A 25,790-nucleotide genomic window follows, 5' to 3' on the forward strand; every position below is an offset into this window, starting at 1 on the left:
TTCTGGCACAACTTCACCTAGTGACAAGGTGCAGCAAACACTGGAAAAGAATAGATTACAGCAACACTTGCAGTACTGGGAACAAACGTTTATTAGTAAAAAACAACGTGTTTTGGCTTGTGGCCTTCATCTGGGTTTTTGGTCTGGCTGTTTGTATGTCCACAATACATTTTGATAGAATAGATATAGATTAATAGAATTTATTTTGTTTTGTCTCATCTTGTCTTACCATGAATCGAAATGACATTTTCATATCGTCATAAGTGTAGCCTAAGACACAGCCTTTGTTATTTTTACCTCTGCCAAGGAAGTTATGTTTTCACCCCTGTTAGTTTGTCTGTGTCTGTCAGCAGGACATCTAAAACATTTATGAAAGGAATCTCTGAAATTTGGTGGACAGATCGGCCTTTGGCCAAGGAACAATTGATTAGATTTAAGGTGGTGATCCAGATCTGGGATTTCCGCTGTTATTTTTTGGTAGCCACAACTATGACACTAACAGAGACAGAGACTTGATCCTAAATCCTAAAGGTATGTTGCAGAGTCAAGAAACCAATTGAACTTCAAATTGAAGTGATAGGAGCGATGTCTTTGGGTATAACAGCAAGTTGGAGAATAGTTCAGCTTTCACAGATGTTTGCACTGTCCGAGCGCCTTCTATTTTTAGTGAACATTTCCATACCCCTCCCTTTAATTCACAGCTCCTTGCTCCACTTGCTACTCAGGATGAACAGGAATCTGACGCAATCTGTCATAGTTTGGTTTCAGATTCATTTTATACCTGTGCAATCCTTTATTTAGCTGTGGCTGCATTCAGACGGTCTTGTGATTCCTGCATTCATACAAGGAAGAAATCACAAAATTGGACTTGATGCATACGAAACCGAGGATTACACCAACACTGACCAAAATATAGGCTGCATATTTTTGTGACAAAAGTAATTAAATGAATCAGTTAAATTCAAAATAATAATAATTGACTAAATCATCCTTGGGCTCCTGCATTTCATCTTGACGGGAGAATGAGCGGTCTATCAAGAGCACTGAGGAGTGGTCAAGTTCTATCACGTTCCTTAAAATTTGGTGAGTACGTTAATGAACATGCTGAGATAAGCTTGCTCTTTCTTTTTCTTTGCGGATGTGTAACTTGATAACCAAACGGTTTGTCACTGATCACTGGGGACAGTTCATGAGATTTTCTCAAATCATCGGTGACTGCTTTCATTTGATTATATTTTAAGTTTTTATTTAAGAAACACATCTTCTTCCTTCATTTAAGGCTTTTTGTCACATACGTAGCCTCATATCTCCTTTGTAAAGTTATTCTGAATCATATGTGCTTCCTCCTTCTCACAGCCTCTGCAGGCAAACGAAAGATTGTGTTGCTGGGGAAAACAGGAGTGGGTAAGAGCAGCACAGGGAACACCATTCTGGGCGAGAAGGTGTTCGTTACTGCCAGTTCTTCCAACTCAGTAACAAAGAAGTGCGAGGCACACACCAGATTCATACACGGTAGAGAGATCACCTTGATTGACACACCGGGATTCTTTGACACCGACGTCCCAGAAGAGGAGTTGAAAAAGGAAATACTGAAGTTTAACATAGAGTGCGTCACAGAGGATGCTCCGGGGCCGCATGCTTTTGTCATTGTGCTCCAGGTGGGCAGGTTCACAACTCAGGAAAAAGAGACCGTTGCTAAGATACTGCAGTGTGTTTCAGAAGAGGCCCTCAAGCACGCCACAGTCCTCTTCACACACGGATATGAGCTCAAAGGAAGGAGTATCGAGCAGTTTGTCAATGAGAACGAGGGGCTGAGGGATCTGGTGCAGAAGTGTGGCGGACGGCCACAAGTCTTTGACAATGAATTCTGGAACAGCACCCAGCAGGGACGGGTGATGAACAACGTGTTCCAGGTGGAAGAGCTACTCAACACGATTGACAAGATGGTGGAGAAGAACGGATGCTACACCAACGAGATGCTCGGCGTAGTGAGGCGAAAAGTGCTGGCAGAGAAAGAGCAGATAAAGAAGACGTCAGCAGGAGAGATGTCAGAGGAGGAGATGACAAGGATGGCAAGGAACAAAGTACTGAACAAGCTCCTGAAGAAATGTTTACTTGTAACAGCGGCAGTGTTGTTGGAAGCATTTCTTGGAGTCCCTCTGGCATCTAGACTGTTGATACACACGCTGTCAGAGTTGAGTTCATTGTGAAAAAGTAGTAGCTGCAGCAGCAGGAACAGTAAAACAGTGTGGGAGCATTTAGAGGAGGGATAGCAGGAGAGGAAGGCCGGGCTGAAAGAGTGGGAGGAAAGTGAAAGTATTCTCTCTCAAAATAAAAAAAAAAATCGTATCTATCTGTAGAATGTGAAAAACAAAACAAAACATGAGACTTGAAAGTGAAATTACAGTTGATTCACACAGGCTATTACTAGACATTTTTTTCTGCAGGATGTAAATTAAAAAAAATAACACTGCAACACCTTATTCATCTCTGTATTCTATAGTTTATCTTTTTCTTCTATTGTATTCAAAGAAAAAAATACTACCACAAATCAGATAAAGTTTAACCAATGAATAGTTTAGAGTCCAGAAAAATAACTAGAATCAATTTACTGTGGATACTCAACATTCATGATTGCTTATAGCAGTTTACAAGTGGACACATAAATCCAAAAGGAGGGAAATGACAACATAAAATCCCACCAAAATGAAGAGATCTTGTGATTTTGTACTGGTGTTGGGTGCATTTTATTGCAGAAAATCAACTCAGTGATTCAACAACTCTTCACCATACTGGTTTTAAAGGAGTAGGTGGTTTCATTGTAGTGTAGTTGTCTGCAGTGGAGGCCTGTAACTAGACTGGATTAATGTTGAATAAAGTTTTGAGTCATCCATTACTTGTGTGTCTCTGTTTAAAAGATGAAACCATTCATGTGAAATTCTAATGTCAAGAAACATTTGACCTGTGAAAATGTATTTGATTATCTAAATTTGGGACATTTTAATATCTGATGATGAGCTTATCTTGCAAGTGGCAAGTAGGCATTCTGGGTTCTTAACCAACCCATCATAACTCATGAATTGCCCTCAGGTGATTTTTCTGATTTGGAATATTTATTTAGGTCTCATCACATGACTCACAAGACTGTCACTGCAGTGAGCTGTCATGTGACTTCAGATCTTTGCTGTGATAAAATCTCTTCTCAGACTGCAGGTGCTGGTGAGATTTCACCAGTGTCACCATATCACACATCATCTTATCTAATGTAGCTCTCACTGCATTGATTCTACTTAGGATTCACACTAGGGAACCGGGGCTTCCTTAAAAAGTTGCTATGTTTCCCACTTCCTCCTCCTTCAGCCCTGTAGAGTACCGACTAAACTATTTACCCTCCTGCATCGCCTTGAAACCACAGTGATCAGACAAAATAATAAAAATGACTTCAAAGAGGCAGATTAGGAAGATCATAGTTTATTAAAATTCTATATGGTTAACTCTAAATGGGTATAAAAAAACAGTTGAAATCAATGCGAAATTCCTAAGCAATTGTGAGTGTAAAATATATGGTCCAGTGTACTCTACTCATTTCAAGTTTATTACACAACAGCATTCTTTACCCCTGAATGCAACTCAGAGAATCATGAGTATTTTCCAGAATAAAATGGTGAACATATCGCTTTTTGCCTTGCTACCTCTACCTGTCTTTTGAAAAACCTCTGAGAATATAGAAGGAAACAGAACGTTCCTAATCTCCAGTGGCCCAGCCACCATGAGGTCTGTTTACAAATCAGATAATAAATACAGGCATCCAAACGGGCTAAAACAGCAAATATTTTGAAAATATTTTCCTCATGCATACACACAAGCATACATCTGACTGAGATTATGAGCTTTCTACACCCTCTTATCTATTCTTTACAGTGCAACAATATGGCAGCCAATGGATAGCAGTGCTTTCATTAAAAAAAAAGAAAAGGAAAATAAAAATATATACACAACATTATGGAAAAGCAGTAATTTCATATTTTGGTCCTGTGTCCATTACAGACAGAACTGCTTTTGAAAATGCTTCCTCATATCAACAACAGTAGTTTCCACAAGCGTCTTTGATGGTCTGTAAGGGGGAAATAAGTGAAACGTGTGTTAGGATCTCAGCAGCTTGTCTCACATCCCCTCAGCTAGAGTTTCTCACTGGAGCCCTTTTGACGAGTTGAGAAATCAGTGGGCTTAGACAAATGATCCGTGCGCTGCTTGCTGCTGTGTGTACGCATAACTTGCCATCACCTGTTACGACAGAGCCTGGCTTGGAGTCATGGCTCTTACTCAGGGAGAGGCTCAAACTTTAGAACTGTTAAGACCTCCAGCTGCAATGTTTCTTTTCCGTTTGACCGACTATATTAACAGGTAACTGCTGGGGCTGGGATGAGAAATTACAGGAACTACTTGCTTTCTTCAACATGAAACTTCCACTCTTACAGGTTGCTTATCAAACTGTTCGCCAAGCCTGCAGCATGGTTTTTTTGTTCAATGTTATATTTTTGCACACTTAAAAAGCCCTTTTCACACATAGAACCTGCAAGAGTGCTGTGTTAACTTTTCTGGCAGTGCTGGTGGTTTCCCCTATTGACACCATTAGCTACTATCTGTGACATTTCCGTGTACACTGAAAAACTTGGGATGTGGATTCTAAGAATATTAGGAGGGACTAAGCAGTATTTCTCACCTTGTTATAACTGAGAACCTTCAGAGCCTCCATGTGCGTAGCCACCTTTAGATTTCATCTGGGCCTGAACAAGGTCCACCTATATAAAAAAAAAACCACATCGTCACAAAATTTAGTTCAAAATAGCCGTGTGAAAATGTGTATTTGATGTATATTCCGTCGACTGTGTATTCTGAAGAGAAGCCCAACACTTACTGATGCCAGTCCCAGGCCCATGTCCCCTGAGCCTACATGTGTGGTGTGAACGAAGTTTGTTGGCTCCCCGATCATGGAGCGATCTATTCGCCGCCGCCGCTTCTGAAAATGAAGAAAAAAAAAAAACATAAAAAGAGAAGTTTTTTTAAATTTACCATCAGTCTCATCATTCTCAAGGTAAGGTAATATCACTGACTATAGTCGAATGAGCAAAAGTAAACAACAAGCTGAGAGAAATGCCGTTCATCAGTCTGAAACACTGAAAAAAATGCGCAGATGCAATGGGAGTTTAAATGGGAATTAAAAATGGGAGTTAAAATGAGACGTGGGTTGACACTCATGATCATCTTTTGCCTGTATGTCACTGAATGTCTTCTCATCTCTTAGGAAGTAGAATGGGAGGCCACATACAGGCTGGTTGTCTACTGTCACAATAATAAGCCTGATAGTAGATACGAGAAACATGGTTGCAGACAGTGGGTTTTGGGGAGATGGGGAACCCCCTGCAGTTTTGCTAAACCTGTAGTTTAGGCATTATATATTGTGTACTCTCAAGTGGGATACAACCGCAATCTTTTGTTAAGTAATTTCTATGAGCATACAGAATATTTCAGATTTGGATAGTTTGATTATAATGAAAGATTTTTGAGCCAGGACTCTGCGTAACACCAGAACATGTTGTTGTTGAACACGTTGTAGCCATCTGAAACACTTTTCCCACTGATTCTCACTTACAAAAAGGCAGCCACAGAGAAAATTGAGGAGTTCAATTTGCAATAATTTACAATTAAGTTTCCCAGTTAATTTCATACTCACAGGTTGTGGCTGCTCTGCAATGCAGCAGCTGAAACACACCCAGAACTCAGTCATCCTGAGGCTAACAAAGAGGCCGCGGCAGCTTCCTCTCTCAGTTCAATCGTCTCTCTCTGTCTGTCTTCCTGTTCTCAGTGTTACCAATGCCACAAGCCCACGCCGGAAGCTGATGACAGACACGAACGCTGGTTTCTCTGGGGCAAACAGTCGACACAAAGGCAACCGTCCTCCAGACCTTGGGCAACACACTCCTGTGGATACAAACAAGTTGGGAAAAATACACATTTGTTTTTCCTCTCTTGAATATTGACACATATATGTCATATATGTCAGTGGTTTGTTTTTCTTGTCAAACGATCATAAATTTGGATTAGCAACCTGCAGGCACCTGCTTGCAAGGCAATGTCTCATTTCCGATTGGATAAAAAGAGTTGGTTACTACCACAGAAATAAACTGAATCGTAGTGAAATGCAGGATACTCAATTTGTTGCTGGCTGATTTTATAACCAAATTCTTGACTGCTGGGCCTTACTGTGGCAAGACTCACAGCTAATGCGACAAACACTACATCTATAGAGAAGAAGGAAAAGTGGTGTACATACAGCTCTGCTTCTGAAACTTAATTCCATGATTGTTTTGTTATCTAGCTAAAAGTAAACACATATATTAGTGTGCCTGCAGGGAGACAAATTCCCAAGTTATTCGACAAGTTAGTTTACTTTTATCTTTCACTACTGTTTGGCAGCTGGATCATAATATTGACCATGATTAATTTTAAGTCCTATAAGACATGCTATTAAATACATTGCATGTATTCTGGTGATACTTCCATGGCACAGTAATAGCTTAATTCCTTGAATTATTGGGACAGTAGTAAGTAAAAGTGTTTATGTTTTCAGATGAGTCCCTAAGCAATCACCTAACAATCCTGGTCATCAATAGTGCTAATACTTCTGAACTTTTCATTTTATTCCAGTAATGGTCACTGATAACCCTACATACATCAGACAATTTGTTTTCAGTTTACTCAAATTAGCACAGCATCCTCGATCAGGTATCCTCACTAAAGCTCCGTGGAGCTGAAGGAATTTAGAAATTTAAAAAATGATCAATGATTTTACTAACCAAAAGTGACAGACAAAAGAGCACAAGACATTTTTTTTGGTTGCATTATCTGACAAAATGCGTGAAAATGCCTATGCCTATTTGTCATGTTGTGTAGCACAATTGCTCCGGTTTCATTTTTTAAGTGAACACATTGTTTTCAGAAGCATAGGCTCTCAAAATGGTGGTACAGCATAACCAGTTTTAACAGTATACATGTTAAAATGTAGAAGGCTATTGGGCATAAGCTTCACAAGAAGTGCAACAGGAAGAAACAAGGTGAAGGGGCTAGAGAAAGAGGAAATCAATCGCTATTCTAATCTTAATAGTTAGGCTGTAAGCAACAGATAAGTTAAGACACGGAAGAGCTGAACCACGGGCTAAACGTTTTGCTTTCTCACGTTTGTAAAAAGGATGCATAATTTATGGCTGTATATAGAATTACATGAAATTTAGGCAATGCAAGGAATTTTATTCTACATTTCAGTTTTTTATAGTAGGATCAAATAGCACCTGCTTCAGAAATGTTGAGATAGGTCATGCCGGATAATATATAAAGCACTGTGGAAATGCGCTTGGCAACATCAGAGGAACAGGGATGTTGTTAGTACCAGGAACATTTTTCTTTTCAGCCATCTTGGCATTCAGACAAGAGGTGACAGGAGAATCAAATGTTTTGCCAAAGGCAAACAGCTCGCCGACATCGGAGATATCGTGATTTGCAGCTCTGGCAATCCACCTACGTAGCACTGGCATAAGACTCCCATACACCCAAACAGGAAGGTGAATCACACAGTTAGACACCAGAGAATAGATGTAGAAGTACTTCATGGTGATCTTAATGACTGTTGAAATTCGAAGAGGATTTACCCTGCTTTTGATCTCGGATTACATTAACGTAATTGGTATTTACAAACAAATGAATGTTACGTAACTTTACACAACTACCGCTAAGATTTTGTCTTCACACGGCTATTATTGTGGCTAAAATTACGAACTGTGCACAATTTGTTGCATTTTTATTAAAATTATTTTTTTCTGATAGGTTAGACTAGTTTAAAACAACAAGGCCGTTGACTGCAATGAACTAACGTTAGCGTTGACAATTGCTAACGATTATAGCTAACGTTTGCTAGCTAGCTAGTTAGCTATAGCAGCAAGTTCGTGGTTTTTAACTGACAGGTAGCTAACGTTAACTAGCTCTTTTTTCAAAGTGTATTTGAATGTTAACAATAAATAATAACAGATATGTGCATTTAACTGTTTACAATCTAAATATTTAGGCTGTTTCCTCTTGTAATTATTTCAAATTAAATAAAACTTACCAGAATGGTTGACTTGCCGAAGTAAAAGCAACGATCGACTGGTAGCTAAAGAATGCTTCTGCAAAATACCAGGAACTGCGCTTGATGATTACGTAGATCGTTTTCCGTTTTGAAGCGTGACAGCTTCCGTATTGACCCACGTTTTCACAGGAGAGAAAATTACCACACTGATCACATTGGAGTTGCCTTGTAATTACCCAAGATGAGGCCATTAACAGACGAAGAGACGAAAACGATGTTTGAGAAACTGTCGAAATAGTGAGTGAACTTGGACGACATTTGGTACCTTGTCTTTCACATTATACAAACACGATCAACCAAGCTAACTTTAGCTTGCTTGTTAGCCTGTCTGTCTGACCCATGCCTTTCCCCCAACAGCATCGGTGAAAACATCAAACTCCTCGTGGATCGACCTGACGGTACCTACTGCTTCAGGCTTCACAATGACCGTGTGTACTACATGAGGTAATCCAACATTGTTTGTTTACACCCACATTATTTTATTATTAGCCTGGGTTGCAGCAGTAGACAGTGGAATATTTCAAGGACCAGCATTACTTACATTTGTGACCACTGTGCATCTCATGCCTACAGTGAGAAAATTCTGAAGTTGGCCACAAACATTTCCCGTGACAAGCTCGTGTCTGTCGGCACCTGTTTCGGAAAGTTCACCAAGACCCAGAAGTTCCGCCTGCACATCACTGCTCTGGATTTCCTGGCGCCCTATGCAAAGGTAACTACAATGCAACACTGGACCTCTAAACTCATTATTATTATACTGCAGTGATGCTATAAAATGATGCATGTGCCACACATAGGTCTAACACATCTGCTTTCTGAACATTTGTGAAAAGTTTTGGATTGTGTAAGTTGTACAGTGTGGTTTGATAGTAGCCCTTGTATCCAATTATGTGACTGAGTGCGAGTTTGCTTATGTACCATAAATATTAAGATCTATAAAATACTGTATGAGAGTAAGCTGAGTTTGTGAGTATATCTGAACGGGCCAAACGTGACCATCTGATTACATGGATGGGATGTGCCACGATAGCGGACTCCCTGGTCAAAAATGATCGATCCATCAAGTACTTTATGCAAACAATACAAATTATTGAAGACAACTGCAACCGTATGTACATTTGTATATTAGAGTAACTAAAAGGATCATTACCAATATAAAGACAATGATTGGCCACAAAATGATACAGCAGAGATGGGAGTATCGTGGTTCACATCTCACAGCTTCAGACATACAGTATTGTCAAAGGCACATGTTTCTATTGAAATACATTGGCTTGTAAGTTGCGACTGCAAGTTACATCCGCACAATGCACGCTAAATTTCATATAGGCCTACTTATTAATCGATGCATGTTCGCATAACTTAAATATCCTTGTAATGTCTTCAGTTCAAGGTGTGGGTGAAACCTGGAGCAGAGCAGTCCTTCCTTTATGGGAACCATGTGATGAAATCTGGGCTTGGGAGAATCACAGAGAACACAATGCAGTACCAGGGAGTTGTGGTCTACTCCATGGCAGATGTGCCTCTGGTAAGTCCTGGAACTATGGTGGTATATTGCTCAGTTGGGAGGGTACAGCGCTCTGCCAGGACTAGGGGTTTGACTCCCACTGGGGCCACTCATGCTGAAAACGTACGTGGTGCAGTGACATACCTTGTGTAAAGGTGTCCACCAAATGTTAGATGAGGCATTTTTTTCTGAAGAATATAACTTGAATAACTCTGACTTGTATGCATTTATGCCAAATTGTTTAAATTCAAGAATTCCAACTTTCCTTATTTTAGTTCAGTTATATTGACACATACAGTATATCAAGTGATAAGTTCAGTTATCAGTGTCATTTATTTTAGGATCATATGCTGCCAACATAGCATGATAGATCCTTGTCTTTGTTAACCCAGGGGAGTTAAAAATAAATCAATAAATTCTCACTTTGCTCCTGATAAAGAAGTGTTTTTCTTTCTCAGGGGTTTGGAGTGGCAGCAAAGACGACCCAGGAGTGCCGGCGAGTCGACCCCATGACCATCGTTGTGTTCCATCAGGCAGATGTAGGGGAGTTCATCAGGAGTGAGGACACATTAACATAGACGGGGTGTATCACCAACTAGACTGTCAACCACATTTTCTTTACCCTTGCTCAGAAACGGTCCAGTTCACACCTAGTTACATTCACACCCAGAGGCTGCCCATTACAACTGCCGTCTTCACCTGCTTGCTACTAAGCAGCTCCAGCGGAGTAGTTGGAATAAAGTGCCTGGCTCAGCGGCAGCTTGACAGGACATTTTACAACTGGCACACACTGTATTTCCCTTCCCAGTCTGGGGATTGAAACCAGGAACTTTCTATCGGACTGCCCACAGTGCCAGTGACTGGGAGTCTCCTCAGGTGTCGAGGACCATCAGCAGCCCACCAACATATTCCCTTTCACCCTGCTTTGTGTGAAATCTTGTGAAAGTGGAGGGCTTGTTTCTCCTTGTCTTTCTTTTGTAAGTGTCATTTTGTCTTTGAAATAAATCCACAATGTCCTTGTATTTCTGATTTTGGACTCAGGATCTTGCTAAATTGGACTGCAGTCAGATTGCATATATTCAGACAGACTGTAGTGTGAGAACTTGCACAATTTTTTTTATTTTCATAACCAACTGTAGCAACAGACATTACTATCCTGCAAATTAAACCCCAAAAAGTTTGGAAAACTAGAAGGCACTGAAATTGTTTTTCTTGTAACACAAATCTGATTTTTATCTTTAAAGTGAGCACCGGAACAAAAGATGGGATATGCCCCTTTCTAAATGCAAAGACAATGTAATATCAATAGAAGAAAACTATAATGTCATGAAATACTACATAAACTGAAAATGGAACATTAACACCCAGGTCATGTATATGCAAATTTTCAATAACTCATCCAAACTGGATTAATTTCATTCATATTCTTGCAACAGGAAAAACTGAGAAATATCAGCAGCATGGGCTCCATATGACAAACAAAAAAAAGTATCTTACAATATTATGTAATGATAAATGAATGTTTAATGGTAATATCACTTGATTTTAGAAGAAATGTTATACTTAATGTCCTGGACATCCCTAACAGCATATGTATATTAAAAAAAATAATAATAAAACAAACATAAAACATGATTCCTCCATGCCAAAAAAACCCCTCAACTCTTCAGGTGAATGGTATTCCCCTTGAAGTACCAAGAAACCAATGTGGAGGGGAAAAAACGTCCACTGTGTATGTAATGTTACCAATTTTCACTCTTGACAGTCACTCTCCTTTCAGACCATATTTAGCTTCTTCATGGTCCTCCATCTGTCCTTGAGGTTGACATTTGTTCGATCATTGAAGTGGTAGTATGCCTGGATTTTAGACCAGTTTCCCTCACCAAACTTGGCAACTGCATTTTTCAACATCTGGGTCTCTTCGTCACTCCACGCCTGCCACATAATGGGTACAAGAGAGGTTATTCAGCTTTTCCAATACAATGACTAATGGAACTGCCACATAAGGCATAATTATTGCAGGGGTTGCACATACAAATTCAATATAAAAGGTGCAACATTTATAAACTCTCTGATCTGACACTTTTAGTTGAGTTTCAAATGAAATGTTGTGCTATTTCCATTTAACCATTTTCAATAAATATGACTGACATCTCAGGGGACACCAGAGCACAACTGAAGGCACTCCTGCACGGCTCAAAGCAAGGCTAATATAAAGGGTACCGTAATATTTTTCATTACAAAATCCAGTTTTTCCAGGCTGCTACTTGAAGATTTTGACCAGTTTTCAACATGATATATGCTAGTAGTGACTACTTAATGTTTATTCATATCCAGGACTAAACTTTATCTTCCAAACTTTGTGCAGTTCCAAAAATTTAAGACCTGTAAATTGTAAAAGACATTTTCTACACTAAGATTTTACACACTCATGTAGGAACCGTCTGTAGAATGTTCCAGGAAAAAAATGCAGACATATTGTGTAAGAAAAACGAAGTCTTACCCTCTTCCTGCGGCCTGAATTTGAAATGCTGCTGTTGTTGCTGTTCCTTCTACATGCTCCTACGCATTGATTAGGAAAAACAAACAAAAATGATATATTAGTGTACCAACAGGATTTAGACAACTAGAATTTACATAACCAATAGAATATTACCATTTTTCTTATTAGACCCGAATAGCGACTCTTCATCACTCCATGTATCCCTAGTTTCCTTCGCATCATTGTAGAGCTGTTTCCTGTGAACAAAAACAGGCAGGTTTTCAAGTGAGTTGCTTTTAATGTTTTGTGAACCGATCCATAACAGGTAGTTGATAAAGCTGCACAAATGAATATAAATTTTTTTTTTTTTTTTTTTTTTTTAAAAATCACACACACTATGAATCACCATTATGTACCTACATTTTTATGGCTAATAGCCATTAAAATGTGCTAGCCATTTTTATGGCTAATAGCCATTAAAATGTGGTACTTTCACCCACTCCCAGAGGAAGAAGTGGAAGCAAAAACAAGCACAGCTCCTGTGCAGACCCACAGTGTGTAGACGCCCTCTAGAGGCCATCTGATGAAGTGCATGAGCGAGCGAGAGAGCGCGTGACCTGAATTTACCACTTTCTGCCTCCGGCCGCATGGCGTGCCGTGGGAAAAAAGGACCAGCATGTGAACCTTCAGTCCATGAGAACATGCACTAATCAAAATCAAAAAATATAGAAAATTGTCTTCTAGACCCAAGTTTGGGGCATCATTTCTTCAGTCTTTTTTTTTGGACATTATTGTTGATTGTTGTAGAGGATTAATTCACTGAAGCCAAGATAAGTTGATCCATTCTTAGCTAAAGCTGCTGGTATGATTTTACTAACCATTTGGTGTGGGAGGCACCTTTGCCTGGAGCCGAGTCCCTCTGAGGAGTGGAGTTCTTCTGAGGGGCGGGGTGAACAGGGAACAGATTGGGAGAGCTGTCCAACGAAGAGTCTTGGATACAGATCTCACTGCTATTCCCTGGACTCCTGCATAAAGAAATGCATGTTAATCACGTCTTCGGTAAGACTTGATCTTAAGTTGAATTTAACCAATCCCAATTTTTGCCACATTCGCTTGTTTCTTAAGAGTTGTTTATAAAAACCTTTTACAACCTCCTTAACCCATTACAGCTCAAAATGCTGTTTTAGGTCTGTTTTAGTCCTGTGTGTAATGTAATGATTACAAACCTTACAAATGTGAGCAAACCTTTTTAAGCTGCTCTATGTTGCGCTGCTTCTATCACTTTCTCTATCATATGTATATATACACTCACTGGGCAAAATAATTGGAACACCAGTTTTCCATAAAACAAGAAAGTTGTCAGCAAAAGTTTTAGATTATGGCTCGGTTTTTTCATGAGCACAACAGTTAATCATAATTGACTGGTGATCATATTATCAAATAATAATAATTTATGAATCAAATGCTGATATTTTTCCAACAAGTGAGTATAGTCTCCAGCTAATCTAAGACAAAACTAGCAAACACTTTGGTCTCCAGTGACTGGAGTTGTGCAGCGGACCTCTGCTCCATGTGGAGTCCAGTGAGTGAGCAGTGAAAAACTGAACCTAAAAAAAGTAATTGAAATTGAGCATGAAATGTTTGTGACTCATGTCATGTGCAAGTGTTGGATTATGGCCCAAACTATTATCCCTTTTTTTTTTGTTGTGTTGTAGTTTCTCACTCCACTTGAGCATAAGCCTTGGTGAAATATTTTGGCAAGAACATAGATTTTTGTCAGTGTGACTGTAAAATGTGAAATTTGACTGCTACGTTTCCCCGGAAACAGCGGATGTTGTATTGTTCCAATCCTAGTGCGTTTAGGGTCATTGGAAAGCTCAGAATTTCTAGTTTCCAGCGATACCAAGCATGTTATTGTAGACTGACGAGAAAATTATCCCGGATCTTTTGATCACAACTTGCTCTTATATTTACTAAGTTTATATTTGTACGACTTCATTGTTAAAATACTTCATAATAAGATATAGTTTGGACAACATACAACTGGTTTACGGATTCTGAAAGCTGAAGACCCCATGTTTTCAAAACAGTATAACATTCATATCTTCTATAAATAGACCATCTTCCATTGCGATTTTTCATAACTACGCCACGGGGGTGGACCCGGTACCGGGTCTGTCGGGCTTAACAAGAGTTTTTCTACAAGTGGTGATGAAAAACACCTACATCAAACGATGCTGCTACTGCATTTGGACTTACTTGCTGAGCGGACTGCTGGCCTGTTGTTTACAGGGTTTCCGAATGGGGGTTTTGCGGGTGGCCACAGAGCCCAGTGGGTCCTCCTCACTGTCTTCTGACAACCGTGTCGACTCAGTTGAGTTCCTGCATGACAAGAATCCATGCTCAGTCAAACATCTTACATATAAATGAGGGATCCAACTAGAATCATGCTAGGGTCTTTTCAGAAGTTTGTGGCTGCAACCAGCAGCTAGTATAAGTCAGATCGGTCGGTAAAGCATACACTAGGTTTGCCACTCCAGAGACCCCGAGTTCAGATCCTGGGTGAGTCAATTTAGCAAGCTCCAAACTGGTTCACAGCTCATCACGGATAACGTGCTTGTTTTTTGTTTCAGTCAAAATCAGTAGCTATGTTTCCATCGAACTGTCAAGCAAATTTTACACAAAGTGAAATGTCACAAAAAAAAGAACTTAGGTACATTTCCATCAGCTGGGCTAAAGCAAATAAATACGCTTCCTGAATATATAAAAAAAACATTAAACTTACAAAACCAGCCGTTGTTTGGATTAGCTGTAAAACATTTAACCAATGTTTAACAACCAACAAATTACCAGAGTTGTCTTTCAAAAGTTGGCTGTCTTGAATTTGCGACTCAATGTAGTCACTGGCCCAACATAATAAAGACACTCAATGTAGACTGCGGCTAGTAGAACGGTGGCAAAATCTACCAGTCCAAAAGAAAAACAGATGCATCTGCATCACTCCTTGTTATTCCTTCTCATGCCGTTCACTCTAGTTTTGGTTTTCTTTTTTAGTATGCTTGCCTTCCTCTGAGTAATTAACCTGTTTCTTTTTCCTTGGATAACCTAAGTGAGTACAGGGAGTGAATACTTTTCCAAATTAGATACATCATTCCTGTTATTGCCATACATCACTGTCGCAGCATTACTTCTATAAATGTCAGAGCGAAAAGTATCTTCAATCCAATAAATTGCTATGAACACAAGGACAACCTTTCAATAACAATATTTAATGCGAAGAGCTTTTCCACAAGTGGGTGAGGAAAAAAGTTGTTAACATTGAGCGTACAACAAATTAATATAGGATAATGCATTTGGACTTACCTGCTGGCCCGTTTACGGAGTTTCCGTACAGGGATTTCTCTGGGGGCCACAGAGCCGAGTGGGTCCTCCTCACTGTCTGCTGACAACTGTGTCAACGCAGCTGAGTCTCTGCATGACAGACCCAGCAGTGTTAGTGCCATGCACACACTGAGCTATGCAGGACCACAAGCTGCTAACTAATATTACAAAGTGCTAAATACAATGAGGCAGTGCTAGGACAAAGGGCAGGGATAAAAATAGTTTTTCTTGATGTACTAAGTGAAGTGTTCTCAAAGTCTGTCTCTTGAAGAAATTACTTCTTAAAAAAGCCAAAAAACTAGAGGCCATTTGAACTTACTTGCTGAGTGTTTTGCAGGCCCGTCTGTGGCGCTTCTGTGCGGATTTGGTGCCTTCGTTCTCCGTTACTGGGCTCCGTACGTCCCCTTCATTGGATGTTGCCATGGGCTGCGCTGGCTCCTCTGTTCTGACTTCAGCTTCCAGCTCCTGAGAGGCTGCTGAGCACTGCGAGCTCCCCTGGCTGTCCGGCTCCATCACCAGCAGAGCTACAGTATACAGCTGCTTGTTCCTCTGCAGCGACGTTGCCTTTGAGAGAGGACCTGTCTCTGTTTGGGGAACAGCATCTGTCGCTGGTACCTGGTCTGCTACGGAGGCCTCCAGGGGGCTGCCCGAGTCTCTCTGAGAGGAACCGTCCTGCTCTGGTTCCATGTCAGCGCCCTGCAAGGGGCTGGCTGAGAGGCGCAGGGAAAGATCATCTTTTCTTGTCATGTTCTGCTCCTCGTGCTCCACTTGCTCCTCCAGCTGGGCAAGTGTTCTCTCACCTGAATCTGCAGCTAAAGCCTTGTAGGCCGCCTCCAGTCTTGTCCTCTGGATAACTGTCTGATTACTGGTGGATGAGCTGTAGACAGGGAAAGAAGATTTTTTATGTTGTACCTTTGTTACCAAACAGGGTAGATTACATTTACTCCCATCAGCTGAAATTATATTTTTTAAATGCTTTTAATGGAGTTTGTTTTAATAAAAAGTAAATGGTGGGGAGAGAGGGTTAGGGTTTAGGGCAAGTCAGCACCAATGATCAGCCAATAGCAGATGGCAATTTCAGTAGCATGCTTTTTACCATTAGATGTAAAATAGTCAAGATGTTGATATCAGATGTCAGAAGAGCTGTAAAAAATGTGTTCCTGAAGTCATATAAAACTTATAATTGCGATTATCATAACCACAACATCCAGCAATATTATCAGAATTATAATTTTGGCCATAATTCTGCAGACCCAGTACAACCTGACTAAAGCAATGCTGCCTCTGATGCATCTCAATGACAAGACAGAGAGCCTACCATGGCACAGGCTGGATGGTGTTGTCTTGCAGACCGGGGGACAGGTCAAGCTCATCTTGCTCGTCAGATGGAGACCCTTCTGTGTCGTCTTCTTGCTGCATACGTCTTTTCTGGATAAGCTGTTTTGCAGCCTGGTGTACATACCATAATGCAACATGAGTACAAGGACACGCACTTCAGAAACAACATTGCCACTCTACAGTGTTGTTACTGCTTGCACTGATGGACTGAACTAGGGTTGAGGCCCTGAAACAGGCAAATGTCCCATTGTTTCCAGTGTTATTTTAAGTAGCACTGATGCTTGGGGGTCAAATTTTGGTTTCTGTTCCACATCCCTTCTAATTTTGTTTCTGGTGCAGTTTGCAGTGCTGAAAACCATTTTTCCATTTTTGTTTGGATATTTAGTTGTAATTAATAGAGTTGCTTGAAAGGACTTCCAATTTTGAAAGGTGTACAGGTTTTATAATCATTAACTTCCACTAGCATTGCAAAGAAATGCAAACAAGAGGCTGGTGGTTTCTCAGTAACTAAAACTCATCTGAATTTTGAATGTCCTAAGAGCATTCTTGAAAATCTTGAACCGCTCCTATAACCTGTGCTTGATACATAGCATTTACCTTGTGGAGAAAGGGAACAGTGGGCGGACAGAGGCTTTCACAAAACTGCGCCATCTCTTCCTTGAACTTGTGGAAGGTGATTTGCTCCAGGACTTCATGCGTATTACTCTTCTGATTGATCAGGCCCATGAATATAGCTTTCTGCAGAGAACACACATCTCATGTCATCTCAGTGAGTTGCACTGTTCCTTGTGAGGTTCAACACATGATAGGGTTCACAATACAACATAGCAGAAATTAAGTTAAAACTGGCTAAATGCATTTATTAAATGCACAAGAACACTGTCTTATTAGCCTGCAAGGACATTAAGATATATTTATAACTGTTGAGGCTCAATTTTTTCTCTACACTGCCATGTTCCACTTGCTGTGCGCTCACACCAAAAGCGGCATGAACAGCGCCGGGTGCTCTGGTCGCTGGCTGTTGCCAGGGGGCGGGTTGTTCAAGCAGCGCTGCAGACATCAAGTTCGGTTTGTGGTAGAGCTATTCAGCAGGCCGGTCCTGAACTGTGATATGCATTATCAAATTAACAATTTCCCAATTCCGACAATTGTTTATTATTTGGCAAGCAAAATGTACCTTGTCTATATTTTTCGAGAAAACACTTCTTTTTTTTTTTTTTTTAAATGCCATTTACTTTCCGCTATAGTGCATATTGTAACTGAATTAGAAACTTTGCTGGTTCTTTGCACTCAATTCACAGTACAACAAACAAACAGATGGATCATAAAACTCCGGGAAACTGAAGACAGCAACAATCAGTTTCTCCTTGTCAGAATGGGACAAATATCTTGTTACAGCAAGGAGAAAATAAAGTCCCCCTCTGCAATTGGTAGCTGCTTCAGCGCATCGTTGCTAATTTGCATAAACTTAACCTCAGCTCAACTTTAACTCATCGCTCTAATCACTGGCATTGTGGCGGTTGCCGCCGCCGCATCGGCTGCCTCTCGTCGTCAGTTCTCATTGAAAATGAATGACTGCCGGCCGCTTTTGTAGCTCATGACGCTTTTGGTGTGAGCACATGGTTAGTGGTTCCACTTTGTGAATTTTAGTTACAGGTGCCAAGTTGTAGTCTGTCATATCACATTATGAATACTTCAATGTATTACAGTTTTCTGCTACATACTTTGCATTTTTTCTATATCACAATGCATTGTGTGGCTATACTGTATTATGCATGATCTCAATCCAAGTAGAAATTCAGTAACCACGAGAGAACTAGTTCATATCTGATTGAAGTAATGGAAATTATGCAACTATGTAGTGTGCATGCTTTCCCACTCAGTGGCCTCACCTTGCCAACCATTCCTTTGGGAATTTTGAGGAGGACTTCTTTTGCCTTTTCAAATTCTTTATTTTTTAGGCAAATCACCACCAGCTAAGGAGCAAAACACAAACAACTTGTCAAGAAACTTTGTGAATGCAAATATTTTTTAAACAAGTGCGCTAGCGTCTTCTAGGTGCTCAGGTGGAGGGGTTAGGTGGGGAAACTATGATGTCTTTAAAAACTTGTTAACAGCAAAGTGCTGTGGTAGCACAGTGCTGTTGTAACTAAGAATCGCTGACCAAACTATTTAATTAATGCGCTGATTTAGCCACTAAGGGCAGAAAATCACTGAGCTACTTCCTGGGATGTGGATGTACAGCACACAAATGTGAAGCTGGCTCATACTTGTGTGACTTCGACCGTACTGCCTGGTGTACGAGCGCACACTGCATTTCCCTTATGTATGTCTCTTAGGGATCAGGGAAATGGTGCAGACTTTAATATGCATACCAACGAACACACAGAGCCTGAACTCTTACTTCTGAGCACCAAATAAAACATCACAACAGCCCACAGCAAGTCATTAGTTGTAGGGTACTGTGCCGATTCTCTGGACCTGAGGAGCGCTGGCACCAAAACTGCCAGGATTAGATTTCCATTTCATTCTGGGTCCATCCATACTAAAACTGTACACAGTTGTTGTCGTGTAAAGCACCTTGGATAAAAGTGTCACCAGATGTTATTATCATTAATGGTGGTAGTAGTAACAGTAGTAATCATAGTAGCAGCAGTTAAAGATTATTCCTGGAACAACTATATAATCATCCAAGTTTCTTCTACACCATGTAAAAGTTCAGCTATGGCTATTAGAGTTGTTTATGAATGAATGGTTTTAGTATCCCTACAGGACATGAATGTGAGGTAAACACCAAACTCACCATTTCCTTAATTGAAGTGAATACTTGCTCCAAATCTTGCTGAGGAATACTGCATTCCTGGCACATGTTCTCCAGCACCTGCATGGCCGATTCCAGTGGAGTGATCGAATCATCGGACTCAAATGACAAATCTGTAGACAGAAAGACCAACAATATTGATTGTAGTGTCTCGCCCTGATATATACTGGGCTAGACACTGGATGTATGCTTAAATTATGACTTAAGGAAAAGCCTTAAAACAGGTTTGACAAGGTATTATTGTTTCCTGGTGGGCAAGGAACATTAAAGTCCCCATGAAATTAACTCCCATTACCTTTACTTCATGGAAAACAGAGTATCTTTAATGGTGACCGCATAGTGCACCAGTTGGCGTAAATAAAAATCCAACCAATATAATATCACTGATTTTGATTTTGAGTTATGTCCCGCCCCAACAGGAAATACACCAAATCAAGGAAATAAAGATGCGGTTTCATGGGGTCATTAAAAAAATTCAAAATTTTGGCATGGAGTTTGACATAACATTCTCTCCCATATAAAGACAGAAAATTGCACATATTGGGGTTCAATAAACTCAGAACATGTAAAGAAATTCCTTACAGTCCTTACATGTTGACTAAATTAGAGTGTCCGTCATTAATGTCCTCATGTTTGTGACTTTATGTGGGGGCAACTATCACACCTTTAGTGGCTAGGTCAGGGAGTGAGGTGACTGTGGGATGAAAGCAAATCTCACCTAGTTTGTCACCATCGTTTATCCGGGAGAGAAACTGCATTATTCGAATCTTTGTCGGCATGACTTCCATGGATTCCATAGGCCGAGGCAAGACAGCTGTAACAGGAGGATTCATTAGCTTGTCATTTTCCCAACAAATTATGAGTTCAGGAAGATAAGTAATTTCAACATTCATAGCTGACCCTCCAGTTATTCTGTTGTCTACTGTCTCCAAAATACACCGTGGAGCAGTCACAAGCACCCTCAGCACTTGTGTCCATATACAGCTCTGGAAAAAATTAAGAGACCACTGCAAAATTATCAGTCTCTCTGGTTTTACTATTTATAGGTATGTGTTTGAGTAAAATGAACATTTTTGTTTTATTCTATAAAGCTACTGACAACATTTCTCCCAAATTCCAAATAAAAATATTGTCATTTAGAGCATTTATTTGCAGAAAATGACAACTGGTCAAAATAACAAAAAAGATGCAGTGTTTTCAAACCTCAAATAATGCAAAGAAAACAAGTTCATATTCATTTTTAAACAACGCAATACTAATGTTTTAACTTAGGAAGAGTTCAGAAATGAATATTTGGTGGAATAACCCTGATTTTCAATCACAGCTTTCATGTGTCTTGGCATGCTCTCCACCAGTCTTTCACATTGCTGTTGGGTGACTTTATGCCACTCCTGGGGCAAAAATTCAAGCAGCTCGGCTTTGTTTGATGGCTTGTGACCATCCATATTCCTCTTGACCACATTCCAGAGGTTTTCAATGGGGTTCAGGTCTGGAGATTGGGCTGGCCATGACAGGATCTTGATCTGGTGGTCCTCCATCCACACCTTGATTGACCTGGCTGTGTGGCATGGAGCATTGTCCTGCTGGAAAAACCAATCCTCAGAGTTGGGGAACACTGTCAGAGCAGAAGGAAGCAAGTTTTCTTCCAGGACAACTTTGTACGTGGCTTGAGTCATGCGTCCTTCACAAAGACAAATCTGCCCGATTCCAGCCTTGCTGAAGCACCCCCAGATCATCACTGATGCTCCACCAAATTTCACAGTGGGTGCGAGACACTGTGGCTTGTAGGCCTCTCCAGGTCTCCGTCTAACCATTAGACGACCAGGTGTTGGGCAAAGCTGAAAATTGGACTCATCAGAGAAGATGATCGTACTCCAGTCCTCTACGGTCCAATCCTTATGGTCTTTTGCAAACCTCAGCCTGGCTCTTTTTTTGCTTCTGAACTCTTCCTAAGTTAAAACATTAGTATTGTGTTGTTTAAAAACGAATATGAACTTGTTTTCTTTGCATTATTCGAGGTCTGAAAACACTGCATCTTTTTTGTTATTTTGACCAGTTGTCATTTTCTGCAAATAAATGCTCTAAATGACAATATTTTTATTTGGAATTTGGAAATGTTGGAAATTGGAAATGTTGTCAGTAGTTTATAAAATAAAACAAAAATGTTCGTTTTACTCATTTCACTCAAACACATACCTATAAATAGTAAAACCACAGAAACTGATAATTTTGCAGTGGTCTCTTAATTTTTTCCAGAGCTGTATATATATCTTAAAAAAAAAAAACATTTATCCAGGGAAGGTGAACTGAGTGTGGATGCTCTTTTCCAGCAACCACAGTCTTGTATCGTTGGCCTCTAAGCAGATTAAGTGCCTCACTCAAGGGGACCTCAACAGTGCTCTGGAGCAGGTTATGTTCCAGGGCAGGAAGAAAGCCCAAAATTTCAATTACTTGCATTTCATTGCATCTTGAGTCCAAATGCAAAGTAAATTCTTGACAAAATACTGTGCATCAAGCAGCAGCTGGTCAAAAGCGGGTTCTGATACAATGTCTTCATCCTTGAGTATTTACAAAATAAATTCTTGCCATTCTTGCCCTGATGAAGACCTTACAGTCGAAACACATTGGCTCTAAGCCATGACAATAAAGGCTTTTTAAATTTTGCGCTTTTAGTCTCTTCCCTCCTTACTGGATTTAGAGTGCCTTGGACATGCATACAGATCAAGAGTTTACTTTTTTCTCACTGGAGGTTTCTATGCTTTTGTTTCTTTGCTAGCATCTCAGTTTTCTACAGCCCTTTCTTCTATATTTGCTATTGACTTTGAACTGCATATGTGCTCCCTACGGCTCTGTAAAACACAATTTAGGTGTTAAATGTCTAAAATTCCTAAATTAACGTGGGATAGGATGCTGTTCTTGATGTAGGCCAACCTTTACGTTGTCGATGCTGCAAATTCTTATTTCAGTAATAATTTTTCTTTTGTTTTACCCCAGGCTTATAAGTTGATGGGATACAGCATAATTCATCAAATGTAAAAAAATATATATATATCTCGTGTGTAAAATGCCAAATTCATTTTTAGAAATTATTAAAAAAACACAACAACAAAAAAAGACTACATCTCATCTAATACTTTGTTCGCCCCTAGTTACAACCAATGTGCTATCACACCTCTGAATGATTTGCTTACATTTGTAACATGTGTGTGTAAACTGTGTCTCGCGTATAAATCAAACATTACCTCATTAGAATTATTTTCTCCCGGTGTGCATTTCTATTTTCTTGCATGGAAGACAATTACATTTTGGTCATTGAGGCTAATGCTCATGAGAGATATTACTATAGGTTTATCGTCCAAATATGCAAATCCCCCCGCTCCCTAATAATAAAAACAATAACTATGTAACATTTGATTGGATGGAGTGGTCAGTTTGTGAGACATACTAAGTTTTTACATAAGTTATAAACATACTCAAAGGAGGAAGGCATCGTGTCAAAATCATTTTTTACAGCCGTGTCTTGCAAACATTTACCCTCCGTGTATTTACACTGGATACTCTCGGACACTTGTTGAGATTCAGACATTCAGCCTGTCAGACAATGAGCCTCTTCTACAGACTTCTCCCAGTGTTTTGGTTCATTGAGATTTGGTAAGTTAGCTTTTGGGTACTTAGCCAATGTTTGGCTGCCTACAAGAATCATACCGTCGCTACCAAACACGAAAGAGTGAATTAAAATGGGGCTCTTAGTTCCTAACAGTTAGCTAACGTCAAGCAGGTAGTTAGCTAAAGTTACTTGCTTGGCTGAGCCGAGGAGTGACTACAGCTCGGCGAGGAAGCAAGCTAGCAACTTGGATAGGAAGCAGTTTGCTACTCACTCTCAAGTACATCTCTGATTCCACAGAAATCTGAGTATTGTTCATTTTTAAATAACTTTATCGCCAGAAACACATAATAATCCACGAGCCAGCGGTTGACGATAGATTCGACACTTGGCTGCTGGTTGTTTGTTTTCTTCGCGACGACTTCGTTTGCCGCCATATTCACACGACGGGGCCAAGGACCTTAGTTTTGTCTGCGTTTGCCTGAGATGAGCCAATGCCTTCAAAGCCACCAGCCGCGGCCCCGCCCAATTTACCCCTCAGCCAATCACAAGCAAGAGCTGTGGAACTACTTCTTCTTCTCTATGTTCATCGGCGGATCGCAAACCAGCCTCAAGATACATACCGCCACCAATGTACTGAAGCGTGTAGTGTCACCAGTTCTGGCAATACACGAGACACATCTTGTGACAGTCTGGTGAAGAAATATCACCTGTGAATATTCAAAATGTCAAAGTATCCTTTTAAACTTTACTCTCCACTCCTGTATCTGTGTCACGTCTCCATGCCCAAACACTTTCTGTACAAATGCATGGATCTCTGTAGATCCATTTATCCTACTATCCTACTATAAAATGAAGAAAATTCTGTCCTTCTGTCTGTCTGCATCCATTTTGCTCCTCAATGGGTTGGCCAATCAATCTGAAACTGCACATGGGCATTGAGCATTGGCATAGGCAGGGACTGACGAAGGTGATTTTTCCATTTTCCCAAATTTATGCTGTTTATGCGCATTTTTGGCAAGTCTGCACGGAGTTGTGGCGCGCGCATCCCCAGAAGTCTGCACGTAGGCCTAGTTGTGGTGCGCATCCCCAAGTGTGGACTACTATGAATACAAACACATTTTTGCGCATCATATATCCTTGTTCTCAGGGCCGGCCCCAGGGTTTTGGTGGCCCTAAACAAGAAATTTGTGGCCCTATAACACTATACATTACACATGCGCAGCTGCTAAACAAATTTCCTTGCTTACATCAGTCATCACATATGGAATGAAACTGTACAGCCTGTTTCATACCAAAGCAATGAGCTGGGTAAAAGGTAGAACTGGTGGTGTGAAAGGGTCTAGCCAGGTGATCTCAGTAATGCAACCCAGGAATAGACTTTTTATTAGGCATTCAAAAACTTGTTATAGTCTGAAAAATATTCCAAGCGTACTCAGAGGGATACAATTGTTGACAACTGTCTTGTGCAGTACAGTGTAATCTATCAAGAGAAAAAAAATATCATGCAAGGTTAGCTAGTTAATTGTAAGCCTGTGTACTCGGATGTGTGTGTATAGAGCTCAAACCTGGGTAACCTAAATGTAATTCAGTTTCATAAGTGTCATTCAGCAACAATATTATAGCCTACTTTCTATGCCTGTTCATTATTATATTGATAACTGGAGAACTTGCTTTCCTGTATGATTTCACTGCAATACACTCAGAGGATTCAAATCCTTGAATAATGTGGCCCCATGATGGACCACAGACAGTGTGTGGCCCTAAACGAGCACATAAACTGTTTATGCCTGGGGCCGGCTCTGATTGTTCTCCTTCACATTCTCATACTCCTCTCATTTATTATATATTCAAATTTTCACATTTCTTACTACACATATTTCACAGGGTTTTGTGTCAGTAAATTGTACTTTTAGGCTACTACTGCTGCTGCTATTTAGCACACCTGCTTAATGCTGTAATCCACGCTTCCATCCACACATTTCTGTCTAATATTCTGTGTCAAAATTGTTGTTTGAGTTTATTTACATAAGCCATTTGCTCTCACTGATCGATGAGGCCATCATACTATAAAGCGAGGAATCTGTGTCTGTATGTGTGTCCTTCGCATATCTCGAGAACCGTTCGTCCGATCTACTTCACACTTGCCGGGTGTATTGCTGGGGACCCAAGGACGTGCAGTGTCAGATTGGACATGCAACACGTTCAATATTAATAAACTTTGAATAAATAAGTGAACAGCGCTCTGTGCAGCAGCGGGGCTCAAAGCAAGCGACTGATAGCCTACGCCTATTTTGAACGGGCACTGCACTAGTTATAATTAAAGGTCAATCTGGTTTTGATGTCACTTGGAGGGATTATCCAGCTTGTTACTGATTGGCTTAAGGGGCTCCTGCATCATTCATGGAGACAATAAATGCTTCACTTGTTACCTCTGCCAAGGAGGTAATGTTTTCACCTGCTTCTGTGCGTTTG

The 25,790-nt window shown here is 40.3% G+C and overlaps 4 protein-coding genes across 7 annotated transcripts; 2 read left to right on the top strand and 2 right to left on the bottom strand.

Moving 5' to 3' along the window:
- Window positions 1-858: 858 nt before the first annotated feature.
- LOC139645771 (GTPase IMAP family member 7-like) lies at window positions 859-2,879 on the top strand. Its single transcript, XM_071521597.1, has 2 exons — window positions 859-1,083; window positions 1,357-2,879. The coding sequence occupies exons 1-2, from the start codon at window positions 1,023-1,025 to the stop codon at window positions 2,208-2,210; spliced, it is 915 nt and encodes a 304-aa protein (XP_071377698.1). The 5' UTR covers window positions 859-1,022; the 3' UTR covers window positions 2,211-2,879.
- Window positions 2,880-3,461: 582 nt separating this feature from the next.
- Window positions 3,462-8,230, bottom strand: cdc42se2 (CDC42 small effector 2). The gene is made up of 5 exons (XM_071521575.1): window positions 8,162-8,230; window positions 5,735-5,982; window positions 4,919-5,020; window positions 4,724-4,802; window positions 3,462-4,114 (listed from the first exon to the last, which is right to left on the bottom strand). The coding sequence occupies exons 2-4, from the start codon at window positions 5,786-5,788 to the stop codon at window positions 4,728-4,730; spliced, it is 231 nt and encodes a 76-aa protein (XP_071377676.1). The 5' UTR covers window positions 5,789-5,982; window positions 8,162-8,230; the 3' UTR covers window positions 3,462-4,114; window positions 4,724-4,727.
- Window positions 7,231-10,882, top strand: nip7 (NIP7 nucleolar pre-rRNA processing protein). 3 transcript variants are annotated; one of them, XM_071521573.1, is made up of 6 exons: window positions 7,231-7,619; window positions 8,312-8,419; window positions 8,540-8,626; window positions 8,756-8,894; window positions 9,570-9,710; window positions 10,148-10,882. In XM_071521573.1, exons 2-6 carry the CDS (start codon window positions 8,364-8,366, stop codon window positions 10,265-10,267), a joined length of 543 nt encoding a protein of 180 aa, XP_071377674.1. In that variant the 5' UTR covers window positions 7,231-7,619; window positions 8,312-8,363; the 3' UTR covers window positions 10,268-10,882. The 3 variants fall into 3 exon arrangements, with proteins under 3 accessions (XP_071377674.1, XP_071377673.1, XP_071377675.1); XM_071521572.1 differs by lacking the exon at window positions 7,231-7,619 and adding an exon at window positions 7,723-7,741; XM_071521574.1 differs by lacking the exons at window positions 7,231-7,619; window positions 9,570-9,710 and having other exon boundaries at window positions 8,285-8,419.
- Window positions 10,883-11,007: 125 nt separating this feature from the next.
- On the bottom strand, window positions 11,008-23,753 carry terfa (telomeric repeat binding factor a). Of its 2 annotated transcripts, XM_071521569.1 has the most exons (13): window positions 23,590-23,753; window positions 20,430-20,525; window positions 19,694-19,824; window positions 18,783-18,866; window positions 17,488-17,628; window positions 16,871-17,001; window positions 15,872-16,429; window positions 15,535-15,642; window positions 14,431-14,553; window positions 13,050-13,196; window positions 12,346-12,428; window positions 12,193-12,251; window positions 11,008-11,624 (listed from the first exon to the last, which is right to left on the bottom strand). In XM_071521569.1, the coding sequence occupies exons 1-13, from the start codon at window positions 23,750-23,752 to the stop codon at window positions 11,466-11,468; spliced, it is 1,983 nt and encodes a 660-aa protein (XP_071377670.1). In that variant the 5' UTR covers window position 23,753; the 3' UTR covers window positions 11,008-11,465. The 2 variants fall into 2 exon arrangements, with proteins under 2 accessions (XP_071377670.1, XP_071377671.1); XM_071521570.1 differs by lacking the exon at window positions 18,783-18,866.
- Between the last annotated feature and the right edge of the window lie 2,037 nt (window positions 23,754-25,790).

Source organism: Centroberyx affinis, unplaced genomic scaffold (genome assembly GCF_046629955.1).
Source record: "Centroberyx affinis isolate AG114_WGS23_722 - 3 ecotype Tasmania unplaced genomic scaffold, CSIRO-AGI_Caff_v1 ptg000899l_1, whole genome shotgun sequence".
Lineage (NCBI taxonomy): Eukaryota > Metazoa > Chordata > Actinopteri > Beryciformes > Berycidae > Centroberyx > Centroberyx affinis.

Excerpts from the sequence above, each read along its gene's own strand:
- LOC139645771 (XM_071521597.1), top strand. The coding sequence starts at position 1,023 with ATGAGCGGTCTATCAAGAGCACTGAGGAGTGGTCAAGTTCTATCACGT. Across the intron at positions 1,084-1,356 it reads ATCACGTTCCTTAAAATTTG|CCTCTGCAGGCAAACGAAAG; the intron begins GTGAGTACGTTA and ends TCCTTCTCACAG.
- cdc42se2 (XM_071521575.1), bottom strand. The coding sequence starts at position 5,788 with ATGACTGAGTTCTGGGTGTGTTTCAGCTGCTGCATTGCAGAGCAGCCA. Across the intron at positions 5,021-5,734 it reads TTGCAGAGCAGCCACAACCT|AAGCGGCGGCGGCGAATAGA; the intron begins GTGAGTATGAAA and ends CTTCATTTTCAG. Across the intron at positions 4,803-4,918 it reads TGGGCCTGGGACTGGCATCA|GTGGACCTTGTTCAGGCCCA; the intron begins GTAAGTGTTGGG and ends TTTTTTATATAG.
- nip7 (XM_071521573.1), top strand. The coding sequence starts at position 8,364 with ATGAGGCCATTAACAGACGAAGAGACGAAAACGATGTTTGAGAAACTG. Across the intron at positions 8,895-9,569 it reads TCCTGGCGCCCTATGCAAAG|TTCAAGGTGTGGGTGAAACC; the intron begins GTAACTACAATG and ends TAATGTCTTCAG. Across the intron at positions 9,711-10,147 it reads CCATGGCAGATGTGCCTCTG|GGGTTTGGAGTGGCAGCAAA; the intron begins GTAAGTCCTGGA and ends TTTCTTTCTCAG.
- terfa (XM_071521569.1), bottom strand. The coding sequence starts at position 23,752 with ATGGCGGCAAACGAAGTCGTCGCGAAGAAAACAAACAACCAGCAGCCA. Across the intron at positions 19,825-20,429 it reads AAACGATGGTGACAAACTAG|ATTTGTCATTTGAGTCCGAT; the intron begins GTGAGATTTGCT and ends TTCTGTCTACAG. Across the intron at positions 12,429-13,049 it reads GGTGCCTCCCACACCAAATG|GAAACAGCTCTACAATGATG; the intron begins GTTAGTAAAATC and ends TTTTGTTCACAG.